A 19,723-nucleotide genomic window follows, 5' to 3' on the forward strand; every position below is an offset into this window, starting at 1 on the left:
TCTGGAAAATAATGCGGTTTACTACTTAGTGTTTGAGACACTTGTGTCTAATACTTCATGTTAATGAAAAATGTTTTGAAAACACTACTTTTAAAGACAAGTTGTGGTAAATATGATAGTCAGATTATTCAGTTGGTATTCTACATGTAAAATTGTCCTTTACCATAATGCTGACTTACACTAGAATTTCTTATTTGCAAATTAGTGGGCTTGAACTCATAATAGATACGTAATTAATAAGGACTTGTTAACATTTATTTTCTGGGGAAAAATGTGCACAAACCAAAATGTAATAGTAAAGAATTTCTTTTACGTGCTCAAATGAGTATAGCTAAGAAGCAAGCAAAAACTGGTTTAAGTCCCTTGAGGTTTTGTGTAGCAATGCATGTTTTCCTACTGCATGGTTTTTGTAGATAATACCTTTTTTAATAATGATTTCTTTTTTTTTTCTTTTTAACTTGAATAATGTAAGTATAGGCAACTACTGCAATTGATTGCTCTCCATTTGGCCATTAAAATTAATAGGAAATTGGCCTTCTGGTTTCCGTAAATTTAGGCTGAAGCCCTAGATTCCTTTGTGTTTTTCCTCTCTGAAGGTTTTCAGAAATTACTGCTGTTGGTCAGGGAACAGCTGCAGGGAGCAGTGAAAGGATCTCTTCAATATGAACATTCAGTATACTTAGCAGCAGCCAGTTGGAAAAACCAAACAATTTGAGGGGCTCATTTAAATGTTACCCTGACTTACCTTTTAAATATTTTTAGTGTTCTACAGCATAAATTTAGTATTTTTGTAGTACAAGTTTAGAGCTTGTCTAGAATGATACAGTCATGTAATAGTAGAACCAATAATTCTTTATGCTTCTAGTATCCTATTTGAAAATCCCGAAACATCTGTATTCTGTCAATTTAGTGCCACAAAAGCTATCAGTGGACCCATTGTGTCTCTGGCAGAAGATTGGAACAAATTAAACACTTCAGCCTGTGGTCATCCCTGTAATAACTTGAATTTGTAAAGAAAGTATTGTGCGATTGTATATTAGCAAAAATGTCATGAGCTTTCGTTCTGCCTCTATGAATTAACTTTAATGGACTTTGCTCTGAACCCTGAAGATCAAGACCTAGAAGAGTAGACCTTGGATATACTTTTTGGCCCTAATTTTAAAAATATCATTTTTAAAATGGTTGTTGGCAAAAGCAAACCAGCTGAAGAACATTTTCTTTCCTTTAAAATCACAACACATTCTTATTGCAGTTCTCTGTTTGTGTAACCTCTGGGTTTACATGGAACAGTGAAGTACTTAAAAGAAGCAAACTTTAGCTTGTGACTGCATAGAGTAGATTACTGATATACAATTAGCTGTTGATAATGTGATTTTTGAAATGGCTGGAAGAATTGCAGCTCTACAGACACTGCAGCAATTCTGTCCTGAATTACCCAGCTGGTAAATTTGCACTCTTCTGTTTCAAAAGGGAGTATCTTCCTCTGAAGATGTTCCAGCGGATACTGCCTGTGATACACCAAGTGAGACTCAATTTGCAGATGAACATACACCTGAAGATGCATCTGAACCAAGTGCTAAGGGAGTTCCAGGAACTAAAAAGGATGTTACTCCTTCTAAAACTGTCAGTGATGGTAAACTAGTGAAAGGTGCGTTGGCATGATTTGTTGGACGTGAAAATATTTGGTGGAGTATACTTTTAAAAAAAAAAATAGGGAAAGGAATTGCAGCATGTAGAAAAAATATTTTCAATAGAAGCATCAAAAAAGGACTGAAATAGTTTGATTACTTTCATATTTCTTATTTTCATAGCAGATCATATCAGGCGTTCACTGTCTGACAGAATAATTGTTTTATTTCAGTTTTGCACAAAGATGAAGGCTTTCATTATTAGCCTTAACAGAATCTTATTTTTGTTGTTAAGCCATTTAAAACTTGACTATTACAAGCTCCCTACAAGAAAGGAGATATTTCTTCTGAATAAAAGCTGTAGTTTTAGTGAAACTGTACATACGGAGGAAGTAGGCTAGGCATATTCCTTAGTATTTTCATCTTCCCATATTGGAAGTTAGTCAGGCTGGAAGAAAGATCCTTCTCTAAGTAGAATGTTTTTCCTCTTGCAATCTTAGCAGCAGAGGGACCAAGTGGGAGGATCCATTGGAATCCAGTCAAGCAAGTCAGCTAACACACTGTTAGCGTCCTGAGTTTGAGAAAATATTATATACCAGAGCTGATTTCCTGGGCTGTCAGGAAATATATCATTAATTTTTCCTCTTTTTTCCAGTGAAAAATAGAGACTTAAATCTGTTTAAATAGAACAGGAAGCAATTTAAAAAAAAAAAAAAAAAAAAAGGAAAAAGCGCTTAACTTTTGTCCTGTGTTTCCATGGGTGGTTACTGCCTTCCAGCTAATTTGGTGACTTTCTTAATTGCTGAAAAGTTTGCCTGCTCCCTGTGATCTGTGGGAAGTTCTTTTTTGTTCTCCCTGCCCCTCGCTGCAATTTGTTTCTCTCTATAGGCTACAGGCTCCAAGCTCTTCCCTGTGGTTTCCTTGCTGTCCATATGCTGCAGTTTCTTCTCTGGGCAGGCTGAGTAGCTTTCCCAGGGAAGGAGCAATCTCCCCATCTTCAAAGATTCCCTTTTAAGAGAATGTGACATATAATAGAAAATGTAAATGCAATGATTTTTTTGTTGTTGTTAAGGTTATTAATAAATGGCATCCCAGAGTGCTTTTTCTTTTCTTTTTTTTGAATTAAAAAAAAAACGCAGCTCACATGTAGATTATGTAGTGTAATCAAAGAGTTGTTTCACGTCAGCCCTATTCCTTTAAACTTATTTCCATTTCCTCTCTCTAATATGGAACAAATCCCATTTTCTTGTAACCGAAACACAGTAGTTGGCTATAAGACAGACTTAATATCTGTACCGGATTTCTTTTTTCTTTTTTCTTTTTTTTCTCCTGCCTCTGAAGGCTTAAAAATCTCATTTTTGATTTGTTTGGCCATATGAGAAAGTTGGAAAATCACTGTTGTTGTTTGTTATCTTGTAATTATTGGGTTCTTCTTTATTTCTAAGCCTATTTTCTAACCCCAGAATTACAAGATGCAAAGCTCATTTTTCATAAACCTTGGCATGTAAATTAATTATTGTATTTAAATTTCCCTAACTGAAAGCTTAGAGGATATATATGCAAACGCCATTCTGAGGAAGAAAAAGTATTGCAGCAGACCATACAGCAGTAGATTACTATTGCTTGAGATGTGTGAGAAGTTCAGTCCTTTGTTCTTTAAAGTTGTGTTTGGATGAACAGTTAACAGATTAATTCCGTATTTTCCAGAAACTGCTTTTCAAAACTATTCCAAGGAAGTTTCTTTGAGGGAAAAGGATTAGTTCAGACTTAAATGTAGTAACGTATTAGCTATGCTTGTTATTTTTGGAAGATCCACTAAAACCTAGCTTGAAATGACCCACAATTTCCTTTTTACGGTGGCGTTCTATTGTCTATATACAGGCGTTCTTCTTCCTTTGAACGTGCTGGGGTGAGTGCGTTGCGTTGTCTTTTTTGTTTGGGGGGGGAACAGCGGCAGTTTGAAAGGAATAGTTGACCACCAATCTTGCCACAACAAGACTAGCTAAGAAATACTTGCGTTTGAGAAAAACGGCTTAGCTTTTGCATTTAGTTCTCTGATAATGAAATGCTGTTAATTCCCTAAAGTAATTAATTTTCATATAGATGGAGATAAGTCTTTAAGTACTGCTGTGCGAGCCTGACAAATGCTATCATTTTACAAAGCATCAGATTTAGCGTGAAGGAAACACAAGCAAGCGTATCCAACATAGTGTCTCCAAAAGCAGCCTTGACAGAGTGCTCCGTGAGGAGAAACTGGGAAAATAGTTTTAACAAGAAAGAATTAACCGGGGAGAAGAAATATGGAAATCTCTTCTAGGATTCTCTTTTTTAGCCTGAGATACCAGATTTCCATAAATACAGAATTTTTAAGGCATTATTTAATAAGAGGAGATGTATATTAAGGTTTATTATAGATTAATATAGAGGTAATGGCAGTGTAATGACAATGCGTCATTATACAATTAACTATGCAAAGCTATTGTCAACTATTTTCTACCTCTTTCAGCTATATGGAATATTTCATCCTAGACTGGAGCATTTCTGGTTTCATGCTTTAATCCAAAGATCAATTCTTATGTAATTTTGGTGGAGGGGGGGGGAACCTTAACTAATTTTGAAAAAATGGAGAAGCATTTTAACAACCATATGGTTGCCTCTAAAAAAGGACTTGCATCTAAAACATAGAATTTTAAAATTTGTGGCCAGCATTCCTTTTTTCTCCTCTCATCTAATACCTTGGTTTAACCAAGGGCTTATGTATCTGACTTGGTTGCATGATGGAAATTTCATAGGAGATTGACAAAAAAAAATTAGAAGGTTGTCCAGTAGGGGTTTTCTGGTCAATTTAGTCATACTGCTGCTGTTTAAAAAAGAAAGTGACACAAAATAGATCCAAATATTTACATATCCACAAATCCTCAAGGTAAATTGCTGCAGACTTCTTAGATGAGTACAGAAGCTCAAATATGGTAAATGTCATGTTGTTTCTGAAGAGCATGAGTTTGTCTGGTTTTTTAAATACTAAATCCGGAAGAGTAGATTGCTCATTGGGGGAAAGAGAAAATACTTAGACAAACAAAATTTATTATTTGGGATTATTTTTATTATTTATTATTTGGGACAGAATATTAAATTGTTTTTATTTAACTTACTTGAGAAAATGTAATTTCTGAGATGGTTTAGAGTACCTTTTTTTCCTGCTCCTACTGAAATATTAGAAAAGGCTTAAAAAACATTTGTTGTCAAGAAAAACTAATTTAGTCATGTCCTTCTCCCTGAAGTAATTTGCATAATGTTAGGATGACTCAGGTTTCCCCTCCCTCCTTTTTCTTTTCATGGTGTAGTTTTGATGAGTCATGGATAAAATCAAAAAACTCAACCTGCTTTCTACTGTTGTCTAATGATGTGTAAAATCTTACCCATTCATTCACAGCATCATTTGCTCCAATAAGCTTTGCAATCAAGGCCAAAGAAAATGACCTTCTTCCTTTGGAGAAAAACCGTGTTAAATTAGATGATGACAGTGATGAAGAGGAAGAAGAGGGCAAGGAAGGCCAAGAGAATGCTAACAGTGCTTCAAACCATACTCCAGCTGTTACCGCTCCTTGTACTGTTGCTGAAGAGAAAAAACCTCAACTTACACAGGAGGAGTTGGAAGCTAAACAAGGTATCTAATGTTACATTGAAAGCAAAATGAAAGACCGACTCCTTCAGGCAGACTGCAGAATTGTTGTGGGAATAAGTATGATGCTTCAGGTATTTTGAATCTTCACTGTGTCATTTTAACAGCAGTCAGCTCCCCCGCAGCATTTCCTGCTTATTTTTAAGAATGAAGTTTTCATTGGTTGCTCAGCTACAGTCAAACTGGATTTGAGTACTTTGCCATAATGTATGGTCTTTCTGATATTCTCGTTTTGATTATAGCCTGTGAGTAAAACGCTAGACTTCGGTTTCCAGATTTCATTAACACAGTCCAGAAAAAAAGCATGCCCATTTCTTGCTTTCCTTCACAGAAAGGAGCTATTGCTTGAAAGAAGCGATTGCTTTGAGCAATTTTCAGCTATATAGCCAGTCTGTATGCACGAATATCAACTTTTTAATGTTTTGTTCCTGTTCTAATTCAGTGCTTTTAAGTCTTCGTGTGTTTTTTTTTTTTTTCTGTTGCTGTGTTTATGCATGTAAGGGCAGCAAGGTATGTCGTATGAATTTGAAGTTTTCTTTTAAAGGGATCATATTTCTCCCCCTTCATCCCCAAGGCTGTTTCACAGTAGAGATTGTTTATTAAAGTGAAGATGCTGTACATGTTTACCAGCTTAAAAACTTAATATTGCTCTTATATTTCTGTTGTGTGTTCGTAATTGTAATTTTTCATCTTCAAAACTTAAGGTTTTTTTTGCTCCCAAGTAGCAGTTCTATTTTAAACTTTGTAGTGTAGAGTGTGCTGTAGTGCACATGTCTGATGCACAGAGAAAATACTAAATATGATAAAAATGAAGTTTTAGTATATATTTAGAAAAAGTTTGTGGGGGGAAAAGTGTAATTTAACAAAAACAAGTCATCCTGTTTGTTCACAGAACACAAATCTAGAAGTGTAAGATGAAAAAGGTTAGACAAAATTTCTGTTAGATGCATAGGTAAATAGATTGGTTTATTTTCTTTCTGTAATCTCATACCAGTAAACGTTGCTCGAAACAACAGCGAAACGCTTTCTGAAGATTATCTAGAGCAGCTCTTTGTGTAAACACTTTTTAAAGTGTGTGTAAAGAGGACTGGAAAACATGAGGTAAGAATCAGCTGTGAAAAGAGCAAAATGGAGAGTTTACATTGCTTCTTGCTTTAAGGAGCATGAGGAAAAACTTGCTGAATTTACACTGCTACTTTCTTAAATAGTTTTCATAAATACTGTGGAAAAGGATAAGTATCCTGCGTTTTTCAGTTTCAGGAGGTTTAGATATAGTGGAGGAGGAGGAGAAGCTACCTGATGCCAGCAAGCTAGTTTCTGTGGTTTCTGATACAAGGGCACCAATCTATGAAAGTGTGTTTATTTTTGCACAGTATGATGTTTAAAATGCATTTTAGTATCTTCTTACATGTAAGATTTTTCTTAACTTATTTCAAATCATATCCAAAAAGTTCCCCGATTAAAAACTTAGTTGCAATTAGTGAATGAAGAGGCTTCTAAAAACTCTCAGATAAATGTATCATTTAATTTAAAAATAAAACTATTATGTGAGAATGATCAAACAACAAAGTTTATGCATTCAGAATTGAGGCTTTTTCTTTTGTTACATTAAAAATAATAATGCAGTCAAGGGTTACTTATCCATGAATATTAAAAAGCAATTAAGATAACACATTTGCTTTTTTGGACGTTAAAAGATGACTAGTACATTTTTTTTTATTTACAAACTAATAATTTTACAATTTTTTTCAGTGTAAATCTAAACAGAAATATTGTACATCAGAACTTGTTTTGCAAGCTGTAAATAGTAACCATGTTCCCTTCTATGATATCACTTTCCCATCTTAACCTCAGCTGATGAAACTTTAAGTTTACCTCATTTATATTTCTTTCATTTTGATGCATCAGGGAGACTGACTGTTCTAGTCCTACATGCTCTATACAGGAATTTTCTTACGGAATTGCCAACATTAAGAGATCTTACAGAGTTTAAATCGGGGAATGGCATTTACTGGTTGTGATTTCTTTTGGGGATAAAGTTATGGGGATTTATGCGTTACTGTAAAGCCCTGTCTGTCTTGAAGGGAATGATTCAGATCTTGTTGAATGTATGAATATTTGCAGTATTACTGCATTCGGTGGAAAATAGTAGAACAATGGCTACACCGTTATAGAGCTAATGATGTCAAAATATAGATGTAGAATTAAGATTTATTGTCATGCCTTAAAATTTTCTGGTATCTTCTGGAGAGAAGATAGCTATTGCATGATCCATTCAGTTCAACATGCCGTACTTGAAATTTTTGTGAGATAAGGTGTTTTTGTTGTTTGTTGCACTTGTGCTGAAGTGAGCAGGAATTACACATTTGTAGGTAAATGTTTGTTCTTTCCTTAATGAATATCAACATGATCTTTCAGTTAATGAAAGATAATTGTTGTAAATTCAGTTCAATTAGTTTAATAAGAGCTCTAAAAGTCCGACATTATACTTTGTAGCTGTGAAATATACTCTGAATATATCAATATTATAGTATTGCATTTTGTGAGTTGAAAAAATATATTCATTTTAGCTGTATTTTGGAAACAATATGAGTTGCATTACACATCTTAGTTGAGTAAACTGTAATTTATGTTTATCCATTTTTTTAACGTGTATTTGTATAATTATTGATAGAGACTTTTAAACCAGATGTGTTGCATGGTTTAAAATTTTCTTCTTGCATGTTTGTTTATGAAGGCATACAGGCTGTGTTTTCCCCTTGCCCCTCCCCCCCACAAGTATTTATTTGGAAAACTCATGTGATGGTCCACGTTTTTCCAGAGTCAGGTACTTGCTCAATGCCCAGCTAATTTTATGCCTCTGCCAGCCTTCTTCCTCCTCTGAGACTTTACAGAGAGGAATGTGGCTGGCACCTTGCAATTCCTCTGTATCTGTGATTCTGTCCTTGAAAGGAAGTTTTAGAAGAGTAGGAAGAAGTGAATGTACACATGGATTTTTTACTTCTTAAAGACAAATAATAAATTACTTAACAAATAGCTGGATGTAAGGTCATGGTCTGTATGCACTCCCAGCAGTGTGCACCCACTGTTTCCATGCGTTTAGAGAGGATGGACTTGGCAAACTCAGGTCCTATTAAACTCCATACTTACTAGGTATTTCTGCAGTGTTGTGGCATTCGGGTGGGATGCGTAAGAAAATCCAGAGAGGCACTGTGTAAATCTGTCATTAGAGACATTCTTCTGAGGATGAAACAGAATTCTTTCTGTTGATTCTTTCTCTTTCATGTGTGGTTGTTTGGGAGGAATTACCTAGGGAAAGGGTTGGAAGGGATTTCAGTTTCTGAAACCTCTTTGCAAGTACTGAACTTAAATTGGAGTAGACATAAGACAAGTATCCATTTAGCATAACTCTAACAAGGAGAAGCTGACAGCAGCATCTTTATGTTGCTGCTCTTGCACAGCCTGAGGTATGAGTTAATAGGTGAAGAGTGGTGGTAAAAGTGATTGTGTCTAAATATCCCTCTGCATCCTTTCTTTCTGAAGATGATCTTGCTTTTCTTTGTTTGCTCGTTAAGAATTTCTGAAGGCCTTAAAGCAGTTGAAAAATATTGGGCCAATAGTAGAAAGATACGGGGACTTGCTCACAAATGTTGCTATGTAGAAAAACTAATAACTTAATAGAAAAAAAGTTGTTGGTGGTTCCTTTTTAAAAGCAGCGTAGTCTGTACTAATGCTTGAAGTTGGCTTCTGGAGCTATGTGTAAATTACTGTAGGACTAGACTGACAGCTGTGAGGATAAAAGCTTTTTATGTGGTACCTAAACAGTGGGGTGCTTTCTAATACTCTCAATACAATTCAGTGGTATTTGACTAATAAAATGCTACAATACAAACGCAGTAGCTATAACTAGGACTTTCATGTCAGTTTCTCTAAACTTAAAAATTGCTATTTAGTCTTTAATGCTTGTCGTCAAACAAACGGTATATCTGTAAATTAAGATACTTGGAATTTTGTAATTTCAATCTGATATGTCCTTGTTATGTCTTTCAATGGATGTAATAGAAGGACTTGTGAGGATTTTGGGGGGAGGGGTTTTTTTTGAAGAAACTTAAGTTGCTCGAATGTAATTCACTCTGAACTTGATGTTTAATTGTGTCTCAGCAAAACAGAAGCTAGAGGATAGACTAGCTGCTGCAGCAAGAGAGAAGCTTGCGCAGGCCTCCAAAGAATCGAAAGAAAAGCAACTACAAGCAGAACGCAAAAGGAAAGCTGCACTGTTCTTGCAGACCCTGAAAAATCCTCTGGCAGAAGCAGAAGTTGAGAAGATTGAAGAGAATTCCTTCAATATCGAGGTAAGCAGGAAATAAGCTTCTCTTTACCATAAAGTTAGCAGTAAACTTATCTATAGAATGTGAATCTGACAGTATTCTATGAAGTTGACTGAAGACATAGAGGCTTTTGCAAATGGAGAGAAATTTGAATTTAGAAAACTGCTAATCTTTTCAGTTTTCTTAGGTATTTCTCCTATCTGTCAGTTATAGATTTTGTAGAGAAATATGATGCATGATACAGAGGTCAGTTACAGAAAGTAAAACAAGCTTGCGAGTTTGTCTGCACTAGTGGTCCATGAATTAGATGCTTTTCTTTGAAGATTATTTGGATAGCTTTTTTAACATTTACTTTTTTAATGTGTATTTTGGTGTGAGTAGACATCTTCAAGTTTAATGTTCAGTTGTCTGTGAATTGTTTTTAGGACCTACTTTGCTACTGTTCTCTCAAGTTTTATTGTTTAATTTCATTATTACACTGGCATAAAAATGAGGTAAATAGTTATTGAATTGATCCATACAGTTTAAAGCTTTTAGCTGGGACATCCTTAATCAAGAAGATAAATACACAGGTGGGAGAAAACTGGGCTATATAATGATTGCTCTATATCAGCATTGTGTTAGATGAGTGATGTAAATTCTTTGAAAGCTTAGAATGTTAGGATATTTTTCTCTCCCCTTTAGGCTCCAGTTTAGTATGGGAGTTATAAAAGGTTTCATTTTAGTGTAAGGATATGATTTAAAATAAAATTCCAAATTTACAGATAGTGGAACAAGATATGAAGAGGTGTATATATGCATGTTACCCACTATGAAGATAGTCAAAAAAGAGCTAAAACAAAAAACTCATAGTGAAAGAATTAAGGGGACTAATAATTTTTTTTTGGCTTAGTTGACTTCCACAGGGCATGCCTGTGCCTACTTGAGGATGAAATGATCTAATTCCCAGGGTTTGTTCAGCAGAATCTCTATTTTGGGCAACAGAAGCAGCTATGTATCTGTAGCAAATCAATTTGGAGTGTCACATTCTTGCACTACTTTCAATTTTATATAATATATTATTAGAAATTTGTACTCTTTGCTGCTTTCTAGAAGCCTGGTGTAAAAATAGTCATGTGGCAGAACCAAACTGCTTTCCATCTTTCTTCTGCATCTGTAATGTTCCTGTCTGTTCACACCTGATTTCAGTCTTTGGACATTCAACTTTGATAGATATTACCGTAGGATAATGTCAGTTTGGGGGCTTTCAGAAGCTCTGTTCTGAGTGGGTCATCATGATAGTGCACTCTTAGGCCAAATCTAAAAGTAACCAAATGTTGATGACCATTTTATGTCTGGTTCAAGAGAGATAATGGAGTTGCTAATAATGTTTGACTGTTTGAACTATTGTTTCCAAAGGAAATTAAGAGTTACTTTCTTCTTGCTGTACACTGGATTACTAGAATTTCTCACAAAGAAGAAAAAGAGGATTTATTATGCTGAAGTAACTTGTAGTCAGTTAGCTGGCGTTATCTTCTGCAGTGAATAGATCTATTACCAGTCAGTCTGATCAGTAGTTATAATTACATTATCTCTTTGGCTAGAACCTCTTGAAATCTGCTTTATAAGACTTACAATTTTCAAGTAGGTAAGCTTAAAGAGGGATCTTGGGCCGAAAGGCATGTAACTTAAGTTGTAGAAGTATTTTAGTTCTATTTTACAATGTCCATGGGTTTTCTAGTAGTTTGTTATATAAAAATCAGTAGGTTGGTGTCATCATGATTGAAGCAGGTGTATAGCTGTAATATATAGGTAATTGCTCGCTCACCCTTACTGATGCACGCTCTCGCTTGTGCGTGCTCTTCCTCCCCTGCCCATACGTGGTAATACAGAATAATCTTTAGCTAGTAATATAAAATTTGTAAAATAACGACTGTAAATATGTAGTACTTTTCACAGCAGTTAAAGAGGGCTACAAGTGATAAGTAAAATTTTGCTAGCTTACTTCCTTTTCACTTTGGTCATATCTTAGTAAGGAATGTGTATGTGGATTTTATTTTTAAGTTTGGTTTTTCTAGTCCTGGTACAAGTTAGTTCATTAATACTTTTAGGAGTTCCTTTAGGATAGATGTATTGAGCCTTCCCAAAAGCCAGTAGGTTGTAATGTGCGAGTTAAGCACTGAGTCAGAATACCTATATTCATGCTATAAAGAAATAAATGACATCTCTGCAAGAAATGAATCTCAGAAGTACAAGCTACAGAAAAATTCAGATCGCAAGTTTGTGTTCTACAGTAATACAGACAGAGCTATAGTCAAGGTCTCAGCTTTTTCTGTGATAGAGAATAAAATTTTCAATTGTGTGCTTCATCCCTGTTTGAACAGACTCTAGAAGTAGTGAAATACTTCTGTCCTCTTACTCCAGTGAGTGGTTTATTTCAGCAGTATATTTCTGATTTTTATTGATGTCTTCAAGACCACTATAAACAGATTAAGAGAGATGTTGTTTCTGGAATTAATCATTTCCAGCTTGTTGTTGAAAGCTGGAAGAGGTAGAAATCATACAAATACTGTGTTCTTTGTCCCCTGTCTTTAGTTGAAGACATTTATTTCCTAGGAATTCTTTTTTGCAATTTTTTGAAAAAATACAAAACTAAACTCTAAAAACTAACATTGATCAAAGCCACTGGTTTACTCTTTTCTTATGCATAAATGGAAATTGCTGTTTGCAGTAGCTAAGAAATAATGCATTTCACATAAAACCTTTCTGATTTCAACAAAATAACTATAATTTTAAAAGCCTAAATGAGGGATTTGCATTTATTATATATGTATTTATTTATTATGTAAAATCCTTCTAGTACTGATCTGTTCATCCACCATAGCTCTGTACTGAAGCTTTTCTCTCCATCAGCAGGTTTTGGCAGCAGAGCTACATTCTTTATTCAAGAGTCGCTTTCCACTTTGTTGTATATTTTCCATTTAAGTTCCTAGTTACTTGACTTCTTCCCTTTCCATGGGGGAGAATAGCTTAGTTTACTACTTTTGGGGTTTTTTTTTTTTTTTTCTGGAGGTGGGGCTTCATCCCTCTCTCTTCTAGCTATTATAGTAAGTGTCTCTTTCTCTTTCTGCCAGTAGAGTGCATGCCCTGGATTATGAAGTGATAGTTCTACTTCCAGGAGTTTCACTCCTTCTCTTAAGCCTAAGCATCATTTTATCATAAGTATATTCCAATCCAGAGTAGTTTCATCTATGCTGGCTAAAAAGTTAGTGGTGGGGGTTGTCTGTATTTTCAGTACCTGCACTAGCACCTCCAACAAGTCCAGACAATCTCTATTCTGCTTAGTAGAAGAAAAACTCTGTCAAAATCCATTTTCAACAAAGTCACTTTAGACTTTCATCTTCACTGCAATAGCTGTAAACAGCAGTTGGACAAAGTAGGAACGGGCTTTGGTGTGGATTGTGTAAGGTTTCCTGAAACTCGGTTGGTATATTCAGAGCCTGAAATTCATACACCTTAGGGTTTTGTTGCTGGATCCTACACAAGCCAAATTAAAATTCCTGTGTTTGTTTATGTATGCTGCAGTCAGACCTTCTGTTCGTGCTGCACACACAAGTATCTTTGGGAAGCAGAACCTCAGTTTCCTAGTTCTGGAAATACATCGCTCCCAGAAAAGCCAGCAAGCTGTTTCTCATTCCACTGATCAAGCAAACTTTCCTCTTTGGACTCTAGTTGAAAATCACAAATACTGATTTGCTTGTGGCAGACTGGTAGAAGAATGAACGATGTGGCTTTCCATCGTTCCCTTTCCCACAGTGCTAAGAAGAGAATTCCAGTGCATCACGAATAATTCATTCCTTAATTGTTTGTGATTTTTTTTCTAACTCAATTGTGGATTATGCCTCAAAAAGTTTTAGGAGAAGAGACGATTGAAAGAGAAGTTTGTATTTTGGGTGATTCATATCAGTATAGAGTAGCAGGTTTGTGCATTGAGTGTGGACACGTCCTAAAAGAGATCCTGTTTGGGATCACTGCTACAGCTAACAAATTTTTGCCTATGACTGGCATGTGTATGAAGTTTTCCCAGACTTTCAGTTCTGCTGTCCTTCTCAAGGAGTTTTGTCAAGGACCTGTACGTTTTTAAGCCAGGATACTTTTGATGTTTATTAAGAGGGTGCTTGAAATCACCGTAACTCTTCACTAACAGTTGTCACTTTTTCAGAAGAGCAGATAAGTGTCCCTGCTCACGTTTGAACTTCATCTAAGGCCAGCTTACTGAAAATGGTCAATTTTTCAGGAAAAACCTTACCTAATCCCTCTTCCCAGTAAATTTAGTTGCTAAAAACTTTTTTCTTTCTCCCACATAAGTACAGTTTCAGAGGAGGTATCACTTTTTCTTACATTTGAATAATAAAAAAGAAGTCCAGTGTGGAAATGCCTTCTTGATAAATGGTTTTATTTAGAATTTCAAATATATATTAAAGGTCACATCAGTGACATTTACTTTTTGAAATAAAATTGACATTTATATTGGGAATACTAGTACTGTGTGAATGAACAGTCTAAAATGCCATAATATCTTGGGAAACGAAATACTCCTACCACGCTCTCTTATTTTTACTATTGTTTTTGCTCTCTATATACACGTGTATATATGTATATACTTATTTTGATTTTAGTTTAGTTTGAAATATGAATGTCTTTCAAGCTGATGTCTTTGGATAGTGAGTCACCAGTTTTGATTTGCCATGTTTGAAAGTTCTGCCATCTACATACGTTTTGATACGTAAGCTGTCTGCTGTAAAACTCTTGTTCTGCTTACATGGTTTGCCTGTTCGTAACAGACCATTTGATTCAAGAATTTTTTGTGGCAAAAGATAAATGAAAGCATATTGTGGTTTTGTTAACCTCTGTTATGTATACACTCAGAATCCAGTAAGCTTCATCGCAATACCAAGATCCATTTATATATAAATACATAGTGTGGCTTTGGATCTTTGTTGGTTTGTTTTCTATTTTGTTCATGTTTTTATGACAGTGGTTAGAGAGCCTCTTTGTATCAGGTCTGTTCATTCTGTGATAGGGTGGCTCAATAAATCTGACATGAGGCCCGTTTTAAAAAGTATTTATTTTTATTACAAAGGTTATAGGTCTCAATATGCAATCAGTTTTCAACAAGTTGGTATATAATCAGCATGACAAACACTGCTAGAATCAAGAACTACACCTAGTGATAGATGAAAAACTAGTTATGCAATTTGGTCGGTGGAATTAATTAGGCATGTTCCACAAAATGAAGAAAAATAACATAATAATTATTTTTAAAAGTCCACCAAAAATGTCATCTAACATATTTGATTCCCCTTTTGGAGGAAGGAACACCGAGCAAAGAGTCCAGGAAAGAAAGATTGCTATGTAATGGTCATAGAGGAAATGTAGTGGAATGATTTTTGTAGTTTAAACTCTGTCTCAGAAATTGGAGTAGTAACTGAGATGTATAATAAAGCATGAAAAGGAGTTGAAAATTTCCATGGGAGATGCATAATTCCCATGAGATTGCTTTTGCCTAATAACTGTGTAAAAAAACAAACAAACAAAAAAACTAGTAATGCTATTTATATGTGTATACGCAGCCTGTATACGTGTATACATTTCTGTTTCCATATACCTGTTAATTTTGCTGCAGGCTTGCTTATCACACTCTGTAGAAATGCATTAAAAGAGCAAAGCTTTTTTGACCGCTGTCAGATTTTCCTGATACTAAATGTTGCTTAAAAGAATTGCTGTTACTGACTATATGTTTTACCTTTGAACAAAATTGATTCTATTAACTGCATGTAGAGGACAGTTGATACCATAGACTATACTGCTTTTACGCTTTTTGCCTTTGCCTGCATCATAAAAATAGTCAAATCTTCTTTTTTCTGTAGCTGAATTCCTTTTTTTGTATGGTTGCCTGTTTTTTCTTAAAGCAAAATCAAGCAAGAGGAACAGAAGGCTGAAAGATCAGCTTGAGCAGTGAAGCAGCACAGCTTTTCAGAAATGGCTTTTCACTATACTGGCATGTGTTACAACAGCACAGTTGCACATCAGACCAGTGCTCCAAAGATGTTCAAGTTTGGTCATAGTGACCCAGGGAATCAGCTTCTAGTAATGTTGTAGCTAGTCAAATCTCTGCCCTTTTTGAAGCCTTGTGTTTTCATTTATAATTCACATAGACACTTTTGTAGCAAGCCAACTAACACAGCTGTTAGTTACAATCTGTCCATCATCAACAAACACAGGTTCGCTGGCTTATGGTAGGGAACAACTTCTGGTTTTAAGGACTGCAAGAGTTAGATATGCAGAATTGGAGCACTGATTTGGAGTGCTGGGTTCAAGAGCTTTTTTTTTAAACAAGCAAATTGCATTTCTTCTAAATTATTTCATAATCTGAAATTCAAACTAGATTCCAAAACTTGAATTTTATTTTGAACCAAAACCGTAAGGAAGGTTAAATATTGGGAGAGCTCATGTTAAGATGGGATTGGGGGGAGAGGGTAGGTTGGTTGTTCTTGTTTCTTTTACAATTTTTTCAGTTTAATAAAATAGTGCTGGCTCTTTGCATGCATTGAATTCTGAATACAAGTATTACACTTGTCAGGGATGCATACAGTAGGCCATACTGACCACCTTTTTGTGGGGTTAAAATGATGTTTGACTACTCATATGCCAGCTAAAGGCTCTGATGCTTCCTAGCTCTGTCAGCAGGCAACAACATTGTTTTTAGATGTGTCTGGGAGCAACAGGTAGAAGAAAAAGGAAACGAATCTTTGGGCCAGTGCTTCTCCAGCTCTTTGTAGCCAAGCCTCATGGGAGGAAAATTGGCATAGTTTGATGTCTTTCTTGTGAACATTAGCTTAATGTTTTTATTAACAGTATTTGATAACTGTAGCAGATTATAAATATCTTGCAGAAGGGAAAATTTAACCTGCTAAATCATTACTACAAAAAGGTTTAATAAATGTAATTTGTGTAGTTGAAGTCCAATCCCTGTTGTCCCTGCCCAAAGGAAGGCCTATGGAGGCCTATTCAAAGAAACTGGTCTTAAGTGACCATTAAACTTAAGTGATATAGTGTCCCCTGGAATCTACTGAGGCAGGTAATACCTGACAAAAATAGGAGAAGGGGCCAGCACTGGTGGTTAGCAAGACAAGGCTTCATATATTTCCTGTAGTACAGTGTGTTTGACTTCTTTAAAGTAGTCACTTGATGTAGTGACAGCTAGTTTGCATTTGTAGTACAGTATATTTTTTATATAAAAGCCATGACTGACTTAGTAACATATTTGCTAGGTTTCTAATACAGACTATTCTGCTAATCTCTCCTATTGCACACTGTGTCAGAAATGCATTGTGGGTGATGAGTACTTTGATCTGCATGTAAAAGACAGTTAGTTATACCCAAACTGTTAACTATATAACTCTTATCATCCAATTTAAACAAGGATAGAATTTGCAATCATAATGCTGTTAATGTTGACAAGCACATAATTAGAAAGTAATTCTGTTTTAATGGCATGTCCCAAATGTCATCTGCCTTTTTGCCTTTGAATATAAAGGTTCTATAGCACAAGGCAGTACTACTTTTGATTCTTTCATCTTTTCAGTTCTGAAGATCTGTTTTTGTTCTTTTTGTCAGATGATTTGTCCTTATGTTTGTCCTGTGTATAACAATATTCTTTCTTCTGCAGATGATAGTATGTTTACAACTGAAATAGAAACTCATAGTGCAGGTTTAAAAATAAGATGCTATTCAAGTTTTGCCAAGCATAAGAGGGTTATCAACTAGTACAGATCATGTATATCTTTGATACTTACTGCTATAGTTGACCTATTTTTTTAGCAAAGGACCATAGGTATTACAATATGCATATACAGAATGATAGATGTGTGCAAGTTGCATTTAATTTTATGTGTATATTTATTTTATTTTTTTTAAAAAAAAACTTGATTTATGAGCAGAACTTAATTGTCTAATGAATGTTATATGACAAGTACTTAAAGAAGAGCTTTAGGGAAAACTGAATCTTTCAGGGTCATCCAATTCTTAGTTTGCTTTTTTTTTTTTTAAACTATATAGTTTTTACATCTTTGTTTGGCATGGAAGGAGGCCCTTTGTGAGGGAATGCTTTCTCTATCTTGTTTTATAAAAAGAACAGACAAAGGCATAAAATGAAATTGCATACTAATGTGGCATGTTGCGGGAGGGGGAGAGGAAACTTGCTGGCATTTGGAACTTGGGAGGGGGAATGCGGGTGCGTTTTTTTTGTCTCAAAAACTGCATGAGAGTCGTCGTTAAATACCAGGAACTGTGGCAAGAGGTGAGAGGGGGGACTAAGAATGCTCTATGCCTGGATTTTTTACTTTATTTTATTTTATTTTCCCCCCTTCAAAGTACTTGAGATATAAAGCCATACTGATCCATGCAACAAGCACCAATTCACAGCCATTAATTTGTGTGTAGCTGGCCATTCAAACTTGAAAATGCAAAATTATATCTATTTTTGAAGAGCTTGTCACAGTCAGTGTAATCTTTATAGCTGCATTCCAGGGCAGCAACTAAACCTTCATGAAACTGTTGAGTCTTCCACTATTTAATTTTTAGACTTATTCTATATAGAGTGTTTTTATCACATATATTTGCTCATGTGGGGCCAGTTTGTTTTATTTCAGCTAGAACTGACAAACTCTTCTGAAAGTAGTAACTCCTCTTGCCAGCAATCATGCTTTTCCACTGCTAGTGGACAGTTGCTTATTAATTGTCAGGCTGGAATACTTCAGCATAAGCACTGGGGAACCGGAGGCGTAAAAGGTACAGTGGTAGAAAAGAGTCTAAAGTGTTTTCAGATTCTAGGGAGAATAAAGGAATTGTTGATTAACCCTCATTGTTCTGACATTCTTCACTCCTTTGAATTTTGATCTAACACAGCATCCAAAATAACATAAAATTTAGCTTTTCAGAATAGGAAAAAAATGTTAGCTAGTTGTAAAAGTGCTAGTATTGTTTGTCTTCATCAGTTGATTTCATTTATACCAGGAGTGATGCCAGTGTTTTGTTTTGTTTGTCATAAGCACTTTTTGGTTCAGTTCTGGTGTTGGTTCATATATTGGCTAATGTAACCTCTGAGTAACTAACGCATATTCTGGTCTTACGAATACCGCAAATGTCTTGTAATGAACTGACGTACGTGTTTCTGTTTCCATATACCTGTTAATTCTTCCCAATAGAGAGTTCTTTCCTAATCCACTGCTACCAAAGAAGAGTTACTGCATCGCATGTGTTTTCCAGAGAAGGACCTTTGAATCATTTTTCGTACTGAGCGTTTAGCATAGGAAGCATTCTTTTATTAGGACTTCCTTCAGTCCTCCTCATAAAACACTGAGGAAAAACTCTGGCAATCAAGTTGTCTGACACTGTAGTATGTCTTAAGGGCTGAAAATAATACGCTGTTACCCAGAATGGATCACTTCTGTGCAGAACAGATTAAATGTATACTTTCAGATAGCCATTCAGTGTAGCTTCCTAGGAGAGCTGGCAAGGTGGAACTTCCTTGCCTTGAGATGCATAGTTAAATGCAGCCGGTAACCAGCTCGTTGCCATACCCTCTCGAACCGAGTTCTCGCGGGCTGCAGCTTTGTGGTATCTAGTCAGTAAAGCAGAGAGTTCCTGCCTCTTGGGGATGCTCAGTAATCTCCCAGTATATGGATTTTTTTTTTCTCTCCTGTATTCTCCCCTTTGTTTCTGGTTCCTACTGTCTTAGTTTGCCTGGATCAGCTTTCCCTAGTGAAAACACAAGCTGATTTATAGCTTCTTTTATTTGTTAGGCACTAAGATAGCAGGTTCTTTCAAAGATTTTTATTCAGCAGCATTACTTACATGCCTAGAAACTTTTCTATGTGGTCTCGCAACTTGTTGGCATTCAGTGCTTTCACTTAGCTCTAGAGTCCACGCAGGTGGGGTTTTGGACCCTTTCGCTAGTGGTTTTTTTCCATGAAGGCAAACAGAGTTGCCACTGAGAGATTCAGTGCTTTTCTTCACAGCCGATCTTGCCGTTGTGACCTGAC

At 35.6% G+C, this 19,723-nt stretch overlaps 1 protein-coding gene across 6 annotated transcripts in view; it reads left to right on the forward strand.

Annotated features, from left to right (window-relative positions):
- SFSWAP (splicing factor SWAP) overlaps positions 1 to 19,723 on the forward strand; it is a 58,270-nt gene that overhangs the window by 20,297 nt on the left and 18,250 nt on the right. For all 6 annotated transcript variants that reach the window (XM_026095324.2, XM_064522043.1, XM_026095325.2 and 3 more), the window contains exons 11-13: positions 1,471 to 1,648; positions 5,062 to 5,295; positions 9,472 to 9,662. In XM_026095324.2, the coding sequence (XP_025951109.1) occupies positions 1,471 to 1,648; positions 5,062 to 5,295; positions 9,472 to 9,662 (603 nt within the window). The remainder of the gene's footprint in view (positions 1 to 1,470; positions 1,649 to 5,061; positions 5,296 to 9,471; positions 9,663 to 19,723) is intronic.

Source organism: Dromaius novaehollandiae, chromosome 17 (assembly GCF_036370855.1).
Source record: "Dromaius novaehollandiae isolate bDroNov1 chromosome 17, bDroNov1.hap1, whole genome shotgun sequence".
In the NCBI taxonomy this organism is placed as follows: domain Eukaryota; kingdom Metazoa; phylum Chordata; class Aves; order Casuariiformes; family Dromaiidae; genus Dromaius; species Dromaius novaehollandiae.